This window comes from Danio rerio, chromosome 3 (assembly GCF_052040795.2).
Source record: "Danio rerio strain M-AB ecotype USA chromosome 3, GRCz13ab, whole genome shotgun sequence".
NCBI lineage: Eukaryota > Metazoa > Chordata > Actinopteri > Cypriniformes > Danionidae > Danio > Danio rerio.
In genome coordinates, this window is record NC_141023.1 from 27702501 (window position 1) to 27714903 (window position 12403).

General features: G+C 32.8%; 2 protein-coding genes across 25 annotated transcripts in view; one reads left to right on the forward strand and one right to left on the reverse strand.

Moving 5' to 3' along the window:
- Positions 1-12403, reverse strand: part of rbfox1 (RNA binding fox-1 homolog 1) — a 445822-nt gene that overhangs the window by 266622 nt on the left and 166797 nt on the right. For 15 of the 24 annotated variants that reach the window (XM_087242557.1, XM_087242570.1, XM_087242556.1 and 12 more), the window contains exon 2: positions 9395-9436. In XM_087242557.1, coding sequence (XP_087098683.1) covers positions 9395-9436 — 42 coding nt within the window. Of the gene's footprint in view, positions 1-203; positions 1035-9394; positions 9437-12403 lie in introns of those variants that run through there. The other 9 variants (XM_087242569.1, XM_087242573.1, XM_087242583.1 and 6 more) reach the window with 1 other exon arrangement.
- Positions 5626-12403, forward strand: part of LOC147845640 (uncharacterized) — a 33969-nt gene continuing 27191 nt past the window's right edge. The window contains exon 1 of the mRNA XM_087244594.1: positions 5626-5904. Coding sequence (XP_087100720.1) covers positions 5651-5904 — 254 coding nt within the window. The 5' untranslated portion in view covers positions 5626-5650. The remainder of the gene's footprint in view (positions 5905-12403) is intronic.

Consider the following 12403-nt stretch of genomic DNA (forward strand, 5'->3'; position numbering starts at 1 on the left):
ACGAGACCAGAGAGAGGGATGAAACTTTCAAATGACTGATTGCCAAGCGCTCTGCAAACACCACGCAACAGAGCGCATCGCGTGTGGAGAGGATCAAACGGACTGATTTCTGACCGCCAACAAAACAAGCTCAAGCCACCAGACGAGAAAACACACAGACGTCAATAACGACACACACAAACACGTACATGGTAGGTACTTACCCACAAATACATCATCATCTTGAGCGAGCAGGCAGGGATTCTCCAGCAGCGAGGAGACGCTTTTCCTTACTATGCCTCTTTTAACTTCTGGAGCTCAGCGACAGAAACCCGGCTGAATCCTTCTTGTTTCCACTCTCTCAGGCTCACAGTTCTTTTGTATAATTTATTATATCACTATAATAGAGCTTATTAAAACTGACACTTGGAGGAAGAAGAAGCTACTTCACAAGATTTGAGATGCTTCTAGCAGTCTTGTTCTTGCTCTCTTTTTCTCTTTTTTTTTTGGTCTATCTCCAGTTGGTCCTCCTCACCCTTTCACTGACAAGCCCTGCTTAGGCGCCAATTCCTGACGTATCTATTTAATGAGAAGATCCGTGCACCAAGGAAGTCCAGTACAAGTGTGCACTCAAAGTGCCAGAGAAAAACAGAGAGAGAGAAAGAGAGAGAGAGAGGGATGGTGTAGGTTTCTCCTCAAGAATGGTACGCAAAGCTGATAGGACGATACGAAACAGATCTCCCCCCTTCACAAACAGGACTTTTCCTGCTGGGATCCTCACAGGCTTTCGTCCGGAAGCTGATGCGCAGAGGATGGCTTCAGTAAGAAACCAAAAGACTCATTTTTGCATCCTGAGTGACAGTATGAAGGCAAAAAATATATATATAAAGTAACCTCGTAACTTCTTTTAAAAGAATTAAAAATAAATAATAGCAATCTCAGCGCAACGAAAAAAAAAAAAAAAACAGGATGAAAACGAGGTAAGAATTTGAGAATGCAGCACCCTCTTCTAAATGTGGAGCTTGCACCTGACTCTGCAGCCTGGATGTGTGTGTGTGTTTTTTTTTTTATCCCCCTCTCCCTCGTCTCGGTCTCCTCCTCCTCCTCCTAGTCGTCCGAAGTGAATGTGCTGGAGATAAAAGCAGCGTGTACTGAGGCCAAGGCCTTCCCGCTCGGGTTGCTCAGGCTCTGACGCACTGGCTGCCTCCTTCCAGCACTTTTCTACAGCCATCTGCTGACTCCACCACGCTACTGCTACTCCGAGAGCAGACACGCAGCCAGCTACAGCGCACATACAGTACCAGCCTAAAACTCATTACCATTGTTCAAAAGAGGGATGGGGCATTTTTAATCAAACGCAGGTATTAGAGAGAAACTCCAGAGCTGCGGAAAACAAGAAAGCTTTTGTAAATGGGTTTCAAACCAAGAGGGGACAAAATGGAAATCCGAGCAAGGTCCATTTTTGGGGGCTTTATGTGCATGAGACACAAATGCGAAAAGATTTGCCAGTTTATTTATGAGGGAAATTAAATTCGGAGGGAAATTTAAATATTAAATTCTCCTCAGGAAGCTATTTGACTTCCCTTTTAAAGGAAAACAATAAAAAAAGTACATCCATTACAAAGTGAGAGGAAAAGAGAGTGTGAGGACAAAATAATTAAGCTTGCGGCTCAGACTCAGGCACACGTACAGCAAACACACAAATACACACATCATATTGAAGTGTGTAAAGTGATTTTACCACAGGTAAAGATGCAAACGCTGGAGAGAGCAATATTAGAAACAAATAAGAACTGCAATATAGGGTCATTTCTGCTATGCAGCATTATTAGAGTTTTAACATATTAAAGCCCATTCACGGTATGAATGATTTCTAGTGTATACTACTGTATTCGGGGTTTGGCAGTAATACCTGCCAACCTTTCAAACGAGGGTGGATTTCAGTGGTGGCATGCAACTCAGTCACTCCCACTAGCCACTTTGGCAGATTGAATTTTATACAACATGACATTTACACTTGTACATGACAAGTGGAGTTTTTTTTTGAAGGGGCAAATGAAAGAGAATTTTACTTGCCCATTTATATAAGTAGCTTGATTAAAATATCAAAAAAACAAACCTCAGCGGATTTTGTCAATAATTATTCAGATGTAGTAATCTAAACAAGAGGAATTGTTTCCAACACTTAAAACATCAAACTACTGTAACAAACCCCAGTAAATTTTGTTGACAATTATACAGATTTAGTTTCTTATATGTAAATGGTGATTGATATTGAATAATAACAGTTGCAAAGTTCTGTCATGGAAACAGTAAAACAAATCAACACGTACTGTACAATCTCACCAAAGAAACTCAATGTGTTCGCATTGTGTTTTTATATTTACAAATTAGCTACAGTCCAGTTAATCAATATGAAAGGATGACTGATTTTCAATGACAAGTATGTAACATTAAGGCTCAGTTTCACAAACAAGCCTTAGCGTAAGCTATACAACTTACAGGTATTAATTTGGGGTATTTAAACAGGTTTTTTTCAAGGCAGCTTAATTTAGTCTAAGACAAGCCTTAAGCCTTATCTGTGAAACCAGGGGTAAGGGACTTTGATTTTAGACATAATATTGAATATGTTTTAAAACATTTAATTGACAACATTAACAGCCCTATAGTGTAGTTTTATATTAAATAATAAATCAAATGTAAATAAATGAATATGTGAAACATAAAACATACAGTAAGGTAAATAGGGTTAGGAAGCAATGGCTTTCTTTATAGAAGAAAAAATGCCCTGAAAATTTAATAATTCAAGCATATTTTAGCATGCCATGCAACTTTAATCATAAACGTGGCCTGTGAAAATGCTGACTTGCTAACTTAGGAAAAACTCCTTTTAAATTTTTTTTTGTGTATGTTTTTCATAATATTTCTTGAATATTGACATTAATTGCGGTGTAATTTCTGGGTAAATTATGTATTTAAATGCATTTTCATCATAATTTAGAGTTTATTTATTAATTTATTATAATATTGTAGCAATTTACGTTATTTTATCTAAAGGACAGCAAGTAGCAATTATAGACATAATATCAAAAATAATAATATTAATATTAATTGTAATAATAATAATATAAATAAAGGCAATAATAATAAAAAACACAATAATAATAATATTAATAATAATAATAATAATAAAAAACAACCATAATAATAATAATAATAATAATAATAATAATAATAATAATAATAATAATAATAATAATAATAATAATAATAATAATAATAATAATAATAATAACCACTTATTTAGAGAGAGAGAAAAAAACAATAAAACAGAGCACTATTTAACAATGTTGGAAGAGATAACAAAAAAAAAAGGAATGACTTTTTTTCAACATTTTTCTAAACACAAGATGCAAAGGTTTTCTTTGTAATGAAACGATTAGTACAGTAGGAGATCTGGTCAATACTCACAAGAACATTCAGAAAACAATAACTGATTGTTGACTGATTAAATGAAGATAAATAGCAGGTATAATGTAGAGTCCATTGTTTGTGCACCCGAGCAAAATAAACATACTTCAGCATACAATTTCGTTAAGCCGCTTTACTTCGGGGCACGAAAGGTCTAATGGTCATGGAAAGTGAGTGGTGCTTTATTGACATGTCCATTTATGTTCAGCTGCCGTCTCCTCGTCCCGATTGTGCCCTTTAACCCAATTAAAAAGACACAAGTCTAAAGCAGCAGCTAAACTGTCTTAAAGCAGTAGTGCACCTCATTTGTTTTTATGACAAAAACATCATTTAAAATAAAGAAAAAGTTTTCAACAGGGGGGGAAAAAGCTAATGCTAAGTACCATCTTCAATCCTTCTCAAATAATCTAAATGAAAGGCAAGCTTCCAAAAAGCTCTTCTGAAACATCTTCAGATTAATGAGTGTGTCACTAAAAAGAGGAAATGAGATGGCAAAGGATGAGAAGAAGAGCTTTTTCATCATAGTAAATTAGATCGGTCTTACTATTATTGTTATTGTTGCTATTATTATTGTTGTTGTTGTTGAGGTTGTTTTAATAAAATACAGATTGTGTTAGATCATTATTGGTTTAGTACAAATTCACTGATGTAAACAAAAAATATTAATCATTAAATATTTGTATAAATAAAAATATTATTTAATTATTATTTATTTTAATTTATTTTATTTATTAATACATTCATTAAATTATTAATTTATATTATTATTATTATAGTTATTATTATTATTATTATTAGTAGTAGTAGTAGTAGTAGTACTAGTAGTAGTAGTAGTAGTAGTAGTAGTAGTAGTAGTAGTAGAAGTATCAGTAATATTATCAAGGGCAGACTTAATTCATTACTGGTTTAGTCCAAATTCACTGTTGTAATTGTATACATATAAATATTATTTAATTAATATTTATTTTAATTTATTAATTGATTAATTTAATTTATTAATTTATTAATTTATTAATTCAATTATTATTATTATTATTATTATTATTATTATTATTATTATTATTATTAAGAGTAATAGTAGTAATAGTAGTAATAGTTGTAGTAGTAGTAGTAGCAGTAGAACTATTAGTAATATTATCAAGGGCAGATTTAACTAATAAGTAAAGTAACGGTCCAAATTTGGTGCCCTAATAAAGACCTAGAGGTATCAATAATACCAATAACATCATTTTAAATAAAATAGAATTTTAATATATTTATTACAGCTACATAAATTTGTCTCACATCTCTATCATGGAGCAGTCCAGCAGTCAAATCAAGTACATCACATTATTTATTTATATTTATCAGATGTGAATACATTTTAAGAAAACAAACTATTTAAAATGTAGATAATTCATTATGATAAAACATATAAAAGGAGATTGAGTGATATCAGAAAAAAAAAATCATTAAATGGTTAAAAGTACAAACGGTGCATTTTAGGACGGTATAAGGCCCTATGGCTGGAATGGATTGGGGTCCCTAAATAACTAAATCTGCCCCTGAATATTATAGTCATCTGAAAGGCAAGTTTTTGATTATTTATTTCCATGCAAATTTTTACAGATTAAATGGCATATTAAAAACAAGATATGATATTTATTTATATTATATATTTATATTTATTTTTATAATACACATTATGTGATCCCTATTGGTTAAGTCAAGATTTACTGCAGTAATTAAACAAATGTTGGGGGTGGTTTAATGTATCTTTTCTCTTGTTTCTACAAATGCTGGTTCATCATCAATAGATATTCAGTATAATATTAATTTTTAGTTTTAATTTTTAGATTTACTATAATAAACACATTCAACTTTGTTAGAATTATTTAAGCACCAAAAATATATGAGACGGTTAAACAATAATAGCTTTGCATGCTTACAAGAGCCAAACTAACCAAGCAACACTGGGTTATAATAATAATAATAATAATAATAATAATAATAATAATAATAATAATAATAATAATAATAATAATAATAATAATATCATTATTACACTTTTTGTTTAACAAGATTTTGTATAATGTATATACTATATAAAATATTTGTTTAGTCCACATGTACTGCTCTAATTTCATTAGAAACGTAACACTATATCATGTAAAAAAACAAACAAATAATCAAGAAAGTAGTTGGCAGCAGAATTAGAGTGATGGCTGTGCATGAGCAGGAAGGTCTGTGCATTAATCATATCAGCCCTATCAGATTTAAACCCCTTCCCCAAAGCATGATAAATTACAGCAGAGAGAGGGACTGCGGCTCCTCGTCTTCTGCATGGGCTACACATCTTCCCCATGATCCTGCAGGACACAAGCTCATGGTGTGTTTGAAGAAGATGAAGATCTTTGGGAGGGTCTTCATCAGGAGCCAAGCTGACACCTTTGCTACCCTGGCTTTTTCAGGCCGGTGAGTGAGAGCCACCATTAAAGTTTAATGAGAAGGCAAGGTAAAGCTTTGTTGTATTTTTAATATGGACACAGCTGAGAATAACAGGTTTGGTATGAGAGTAAAACTGAAGGGCTTTTTTTTTCATTGTTGCTCCTGCCTATTGATTTAAAATCATCATCTTCTCAGTATGAGATGCTGGAATGAACATGAAGGATACACAAGAATTCATTCTAAAGTCATCGTGTCAAAATAATTTGTCTTTACACGAATGAACCGCAGTTTTTATGGATTGATTAATGTAAAGGTCAACAATAACAACAACAACAACAACAAAATCCAGAAACAAAACTGCAGTTCATTCTAGTAAAGACAAATGATATAGACACAATGATTTTAAAGGAAAATTTTGGGTATTCTTCATGTTCAGTTTCTGAGATGCTTAAATGAACAGGAAGGATACACAAAATACATTCTAAAGTCACCTAAAGTCAGTATAATTTATCTTTACATGAATTAACTGCATTTTTTTACAATCACATTGGATTGATTCATGAAATAGTCCATAGTAATAGCATTCAGAAACAAAACTGCAGTCCATTTCTTTAAAGTACATTGTTAACATTTTTTTCTGTATAATCTACAGTAACTTACTGGAAGCAGTTCGCCAGTAACTTTACTGTAAATCAGTTGCAGCAAAGTATCATACTTACATATACAGTATTGTATGTATAGCTTTACTGTCAAATATAGAGTAATTTTCACAATGTAATTATAGAATACAGTAACATGCTGCATTACTGTCCCACAGTAAAATACAGTTTATATTATAGGTAAATATGTGTTATTTACAAAAATCGTTAACAGTGTAAAATTATTTCAACTCAATGATTTAGCAATTTTTTTGCAATGATTTTTCAATTTTGTATGCCCTTTATTTTCAGTTCACGAGATGCTGAAATGAACATAAAGGAAACAAAAATGCATTATCAAGTCACCCATCTTCAGAGGGTGATAGCACTAAGAAGTTGATAGCAACAACATTCAGGAACAAAACAAAACTCAGAAAAAAAGTCAGAAACTAAACTTTAGTTATTTATTACAGATGTAATCTAAACATCTTACAAAAAGAATACACAAAAATGCAGTGTCAAAGTAAAAAAATAAAAAATAAAAATTATATATATATATATATATATATATATATATATATATATATATATATAATTTTTATTATTTTTTTTTTTACTTTGACACTGCATTTTTGTGTATTCTTTTTGTAAGATGTTTAGATTACATCTGAAATATATATATATATATATATCTTTACATGAATTACCTGTTGTAGTTGTTTTAATTTTTGATCCAACAAAATCTCACGGCAATTCGTAACTTTTTCATTTAGTGGCTAATTTGTATGAATTCGTACGATCTAATTCGTACAATTTAGTACGATTTGCTTATCCCCCAATGACGGTTGGGGTTAGGGGTGGGGTCAGGTGTTACGCCTCCTTTTTAAAATCGTACCATTACGAGTTCAGTCGTACGAATTCGTACGAATTAGCCACTAAACTGGCAAAACGTGTTGATAGAAACAAAACTGCAGTGCATTCCTGTAAAGACAAATTTTTTCAACACAATGACTTTGCAACACATCTGTGTGTATTCTTTAGGTTTAGTTCAGGAGATGCTGAAATAAACTTCATTTAAAAGTGCGTTTAAAAGTTGCCTAAAGTGAAAATTATTTGTCTTTACAGGAATAAACCACATTTTTTATGATAACCATGACATGAACAATTAAAAGGTTGATAGCAACATTCAGAAACAAAACTTTAGTTAACCGATATAAAAGTAAATTATTTCAGCACAATTACATTGGAATAGAATTGAGTATCCTTTATGTTCAGTTACTAAGATGCAATAAGTGACGCACAAAAATGCAGTAAAAATCACCTAAAGTCTAAATAATAAATCTTTTCATAAATAAACTGATTTAAAAAATTTTTTTATCAGCTTAGAGTGATTCATTAAACAGTCCATAGCAACACCATCCAAAAACAAAACAACAGTGCATTCATACAAAGACAAATAATTTTCACTCAATGGGCTCTATTTTGAATATTTAAGCCTACTGTAAGTCTAAAGCGCATGGCGGAAATGCATTAAGAGCGTATCCAAATCGACTTTTGCTATTTTAAGGATGGAAAGATAGGCTTTGCGCTGGTCTAACAGGGCTGTGCTTATTCTCTTAATGAGTTAAGGGTGTGTTTTGAGCATAACGTCTCATTTCAGATTCCCTTTTAGGCTGCGTTCACACCAGACATGGATGACATGTCAAGCGCAAGTGATTTACAAGTTAAGTTATTGCAAAGATGCGAATAGACATTCTGTGACACGATACGCGCAAATGAAGTCATGCGAATGAAGCAACGTGAGTTGAGCGTTTTACGCATTTGACGCGAATCGCTCTAGTTGGAAAATCTGAACTTCAGCAGACATTTGTGCAGTGTTAACCAATCAAGAGCTTTCTCTTGTATAAACAAGTTTAAATAAGCATATAATAAATAATACTAATAATAATAATAATATTATACAAATTCAAATTGTCATGAAAAAACTGAAAAAAGCTCCCTCGACATAAAGATGACATGGATGTAGTGGTTTTTATACTTATGTAGAAAATAACAATTATTGTTACATTTTAATCCTTTAATTTTTTTTCATGTAAAGATCTTTGTGTATTGTTGTACATCCTTTGTGTATTAAGCAATGTTTACATGTTTTGGACCTGCATAGGTGCATAACTAACGCGCGTTGGACTTTAGACCAGCTTTCAGTTGGTCAATGGCGCAGTCTATTTCAGTTAATCAAAATAGCACCACGCCAACAATACATCTTCACACACCTCCTTTATAGACCGGAACACCCATGAGTTTACAAAGTGGCACAAATGGATTTGCTATTTAAAAAATGTGGTGCAAAACATAAAAATTTGAGTTGCGCTGGTCTGAAAATAGCAACAGATCGCACCAAACATATCTTGTGCCTTCTTGCGCCAGGTGTATGATAGGGCTTATTGACTTCGCAATACATTGGTGTGTATCCTTTTTGTTCAGTTCCTGAGATGCTGAAATGAACACAAAAAAAGACAAAAATGCATTCTAACACCACCTAAAATCTAAATAATTTATCTGTGCAGAAATGAACCACAGGTTTTTATGAGTACCATGGAGTCACTCAGTAAAAGGTCGATAGCAAGAACATTCAGAAACAAAATTAGTTAACTAACATCCTTTATGTTCAATTCCTGAGCTGCTGAAACGAACACAAAAGAAAACACGACACCAAGAAAGAAAAAAAAAGCATTGAAATAATTTATCTTAACACAAATGAGCTGTGGTTTTCATGATCGCAATGGATGGATTCATTAAAAGGTCGATAGCAACAACATCCAGAAGCACAATGGCGGCACAAAACACACACAGAAAGACACAGAGGAGGCTTCACTTACCCTTAGCTGGTCCGTATCACAACTCATTGGTTGTCCTGGAATCTGTCAACAGAGACATACAAATTAGAGTAACACATTACACACCAAATACAGCACCTCCCTTCAGTAATTACAAGTCAATCATCTAGAGCGGGGCTGAGGGGAGAGAAAATGAGATCTGTCAAAACTGAGGTTTGCAACATGGAACCATGCAAAAAGGTGGAGAGAGCAGGGAATAAGACAGGCAAGACATTGTTTCCATGCTAGAAATGGTACGCATAACAGTATTTTGCTCTTCCTTTTAAATAATGGTAATGGTATCGAGCAAGTGCTTCTCAGCTGGTTTTGCTTCAGGATACAGATTTCAGATTGGGATTCAAGTGGAGACTCGATACAGAACAAGAATTGTGCAAAAGTAAACAAATCGGTCTGTGCTGAATATAAACATACAATATTTTGGTTTAAAACAATTGCATATCAACAAATCAGATTTTTAAAAATATATCTCAAATATAAGTGAAATATAAGTGCAGTCCACATAATTTACAATGGGAAATATTAACTGACTTTTTTTAAATGCTTGATGTTTCTTAGTTTTTTGTATAATCTTAGCTACATATTTTAAATGTTTGTTGGGTTATTTCAGTGTTGTGTATTACCATGATGATGTTAGTGTCCTTATTTTCTGCATTATTATTTATGTCAGCTTGTGATAAGTATGTGTTTTATCCCTAGCACCTTCATTTTTTTTAAATGGCGGTTAGTACATTATAAATGTACAAAATAGGTTTTAGTACTTAATTTGCGTTGACTGTACTATATTAACATTCAGTTAATGAAATATGTTTTAAATTTAACATGAAATTTAAAGTATAGCTTAAATTTAAGGTTAATCTTCATTTATTGAAATTTATGTTTAAAATGTATTAAAAAATATGAATACTGTATATTATTATAGCTGTCGGGCAGAAACCCATATTTCCATATTTCTTTTTTTTTTCCTCACAAATGACTGCTATGACTATATATATATATTATGCCAAATTATGCCAAAAATGCCAATAAAGTCATATTATGCCAAAAATGTGTGTGTAGACACAAATACACATATAGGCTACATTTACATATGGGTAATAAATTGCCTAATATTATTCTATAGCTTGTTTTCAAATCAAGTTGTCTAATAATCCAGGCATTATGTGTTATGACTCTTTGATGGATTGTTTTGCCCCTTTGAACTTTTTAAGTTGCTATGGCTAAAGGCCTCTGCTAAACACTTAAATGTAAAATGTAAATCCCTGTTGTCTAGTGATAGCCGATGCTGTTTTAAATAGCTTATGTGTAGTACTTAGTTTTTATTAGCATGAGATTATAGTGCCACATATCCAGCCTAATCTCACGAGAAAAGTAAGAATTTTACATTTTGTCAGTTGAGTGGCTAATTCGTATGAATTTGTACGAGTTCAGTAGTAGCCATCTTCCAGCCTCCACCGCGGTGACTGAAGCTCTGCACAAGACTTTTGGCCAGCGGAGAAATTAAAATGGTCGTGCCCAACTGAGTCTGGTTCTCTCAAGGTTTTTTTTTTTCACTCCCATCAGGTGAAGTTTTTTTTCCCTCTCCGCTGTCGCCACTGGCTCGCATGGTTCAGGATTGGTAGAGCTATGCATCGATGAATTTGCTCTTCAGTGTTTGAACTCTCAGTAATGATTAAATCACACTGAACTGAGCTAAACTGAACTGAACTTAAACACTAAAATCTGAACTACACTGTTCCAGTTACTATGACCATTTATGTGAAGCTGCTTTGACACAATCTACATTGTAAAAGCGCTATACATAAAAATAAAGCTGAATTGAATTGAATAGTAAGAAAATATACGATTTTAAAGAGGAGGTGTGGCACCAAACCCCACCCCTTAACCCAACTGTCATTGGTTGATGAGCAAATCGTACTAAATAGCGCCAATTAGATTGTACGAATTTATATGAATTAGCCACTAATTCAAAAAGTTTGCCTTGAGATTGTGTTGACATATCTACAATAACCTTTATAACCATAAATTGATGAAAACATAATTAATCTCAAACATGGTCACGCCATTGGTTGACAAAACATATGTCTGGAATATGCTGGTAAACAAGCAAATATAACTCCGTTTGACCTAGAATTTGGTAATATCTTAATAATATTATGATACATGTAAATGTTTGACCATATATAACCACAAAAACAGCTCTCATTACAAATAAATAAAAGTATTTAATATACTTTCCTCCTGTACTGTGCCAAAATTAAATGATGTGCATCTGTGAATGCTTCCAAATGTCTTATTTTATTTATTTCTTATTATTACATATGGATATTATTAATAACACCCACAATACACAGCTAAACTGAACTTTAAAACTTTCTCTTGAAGGTTTCATGGCCTTAGCAGCTAATAATTCACACAAATTGCTTTGCACAAACCACACTTTCGCTTCATTTGTTGTGCCAAGGATTTTAAAGATGCCAAGCTAAATTAGCATGACGGAATCTGCAAGCTTACCAGATAACATCAGAAATACTAAAATATCAGAGTTTGATTGGATTTGCGGCCTTTGAAGTCAATAACAAAGATTCCAGAAAAGCTTTCTACTATATATGTAATTATACGCTTTAGACAACACAAACTGATAGGAGATCTGCAACACATTTTGGACTCTAACCCACCAGTTGAGAAGCACCGCTATAATAAAAATCCAGTTGAATTCAATTGAGCATATATTTCTACATGCTTTGAGATTCTCAAACACTAATCAATCACACTCGACCCTCAAAAAGCAGAGGGGGAGAGAAAGAGAGAGAGAGGAAAAAAAAATTCTAATTTTGTTAATGCTTGTTGAGTGTTTGAAAGAGAACTACACAATTAAGAGATTAGGGTCTGGTTACGCTGAGAGGGTTCCTGGATATACCACTAATCTTTCGCTCACGCCTGCCGTCAATACATCCATAATGCACTGGCCAATCTTCATTTAAGAAACAGAAT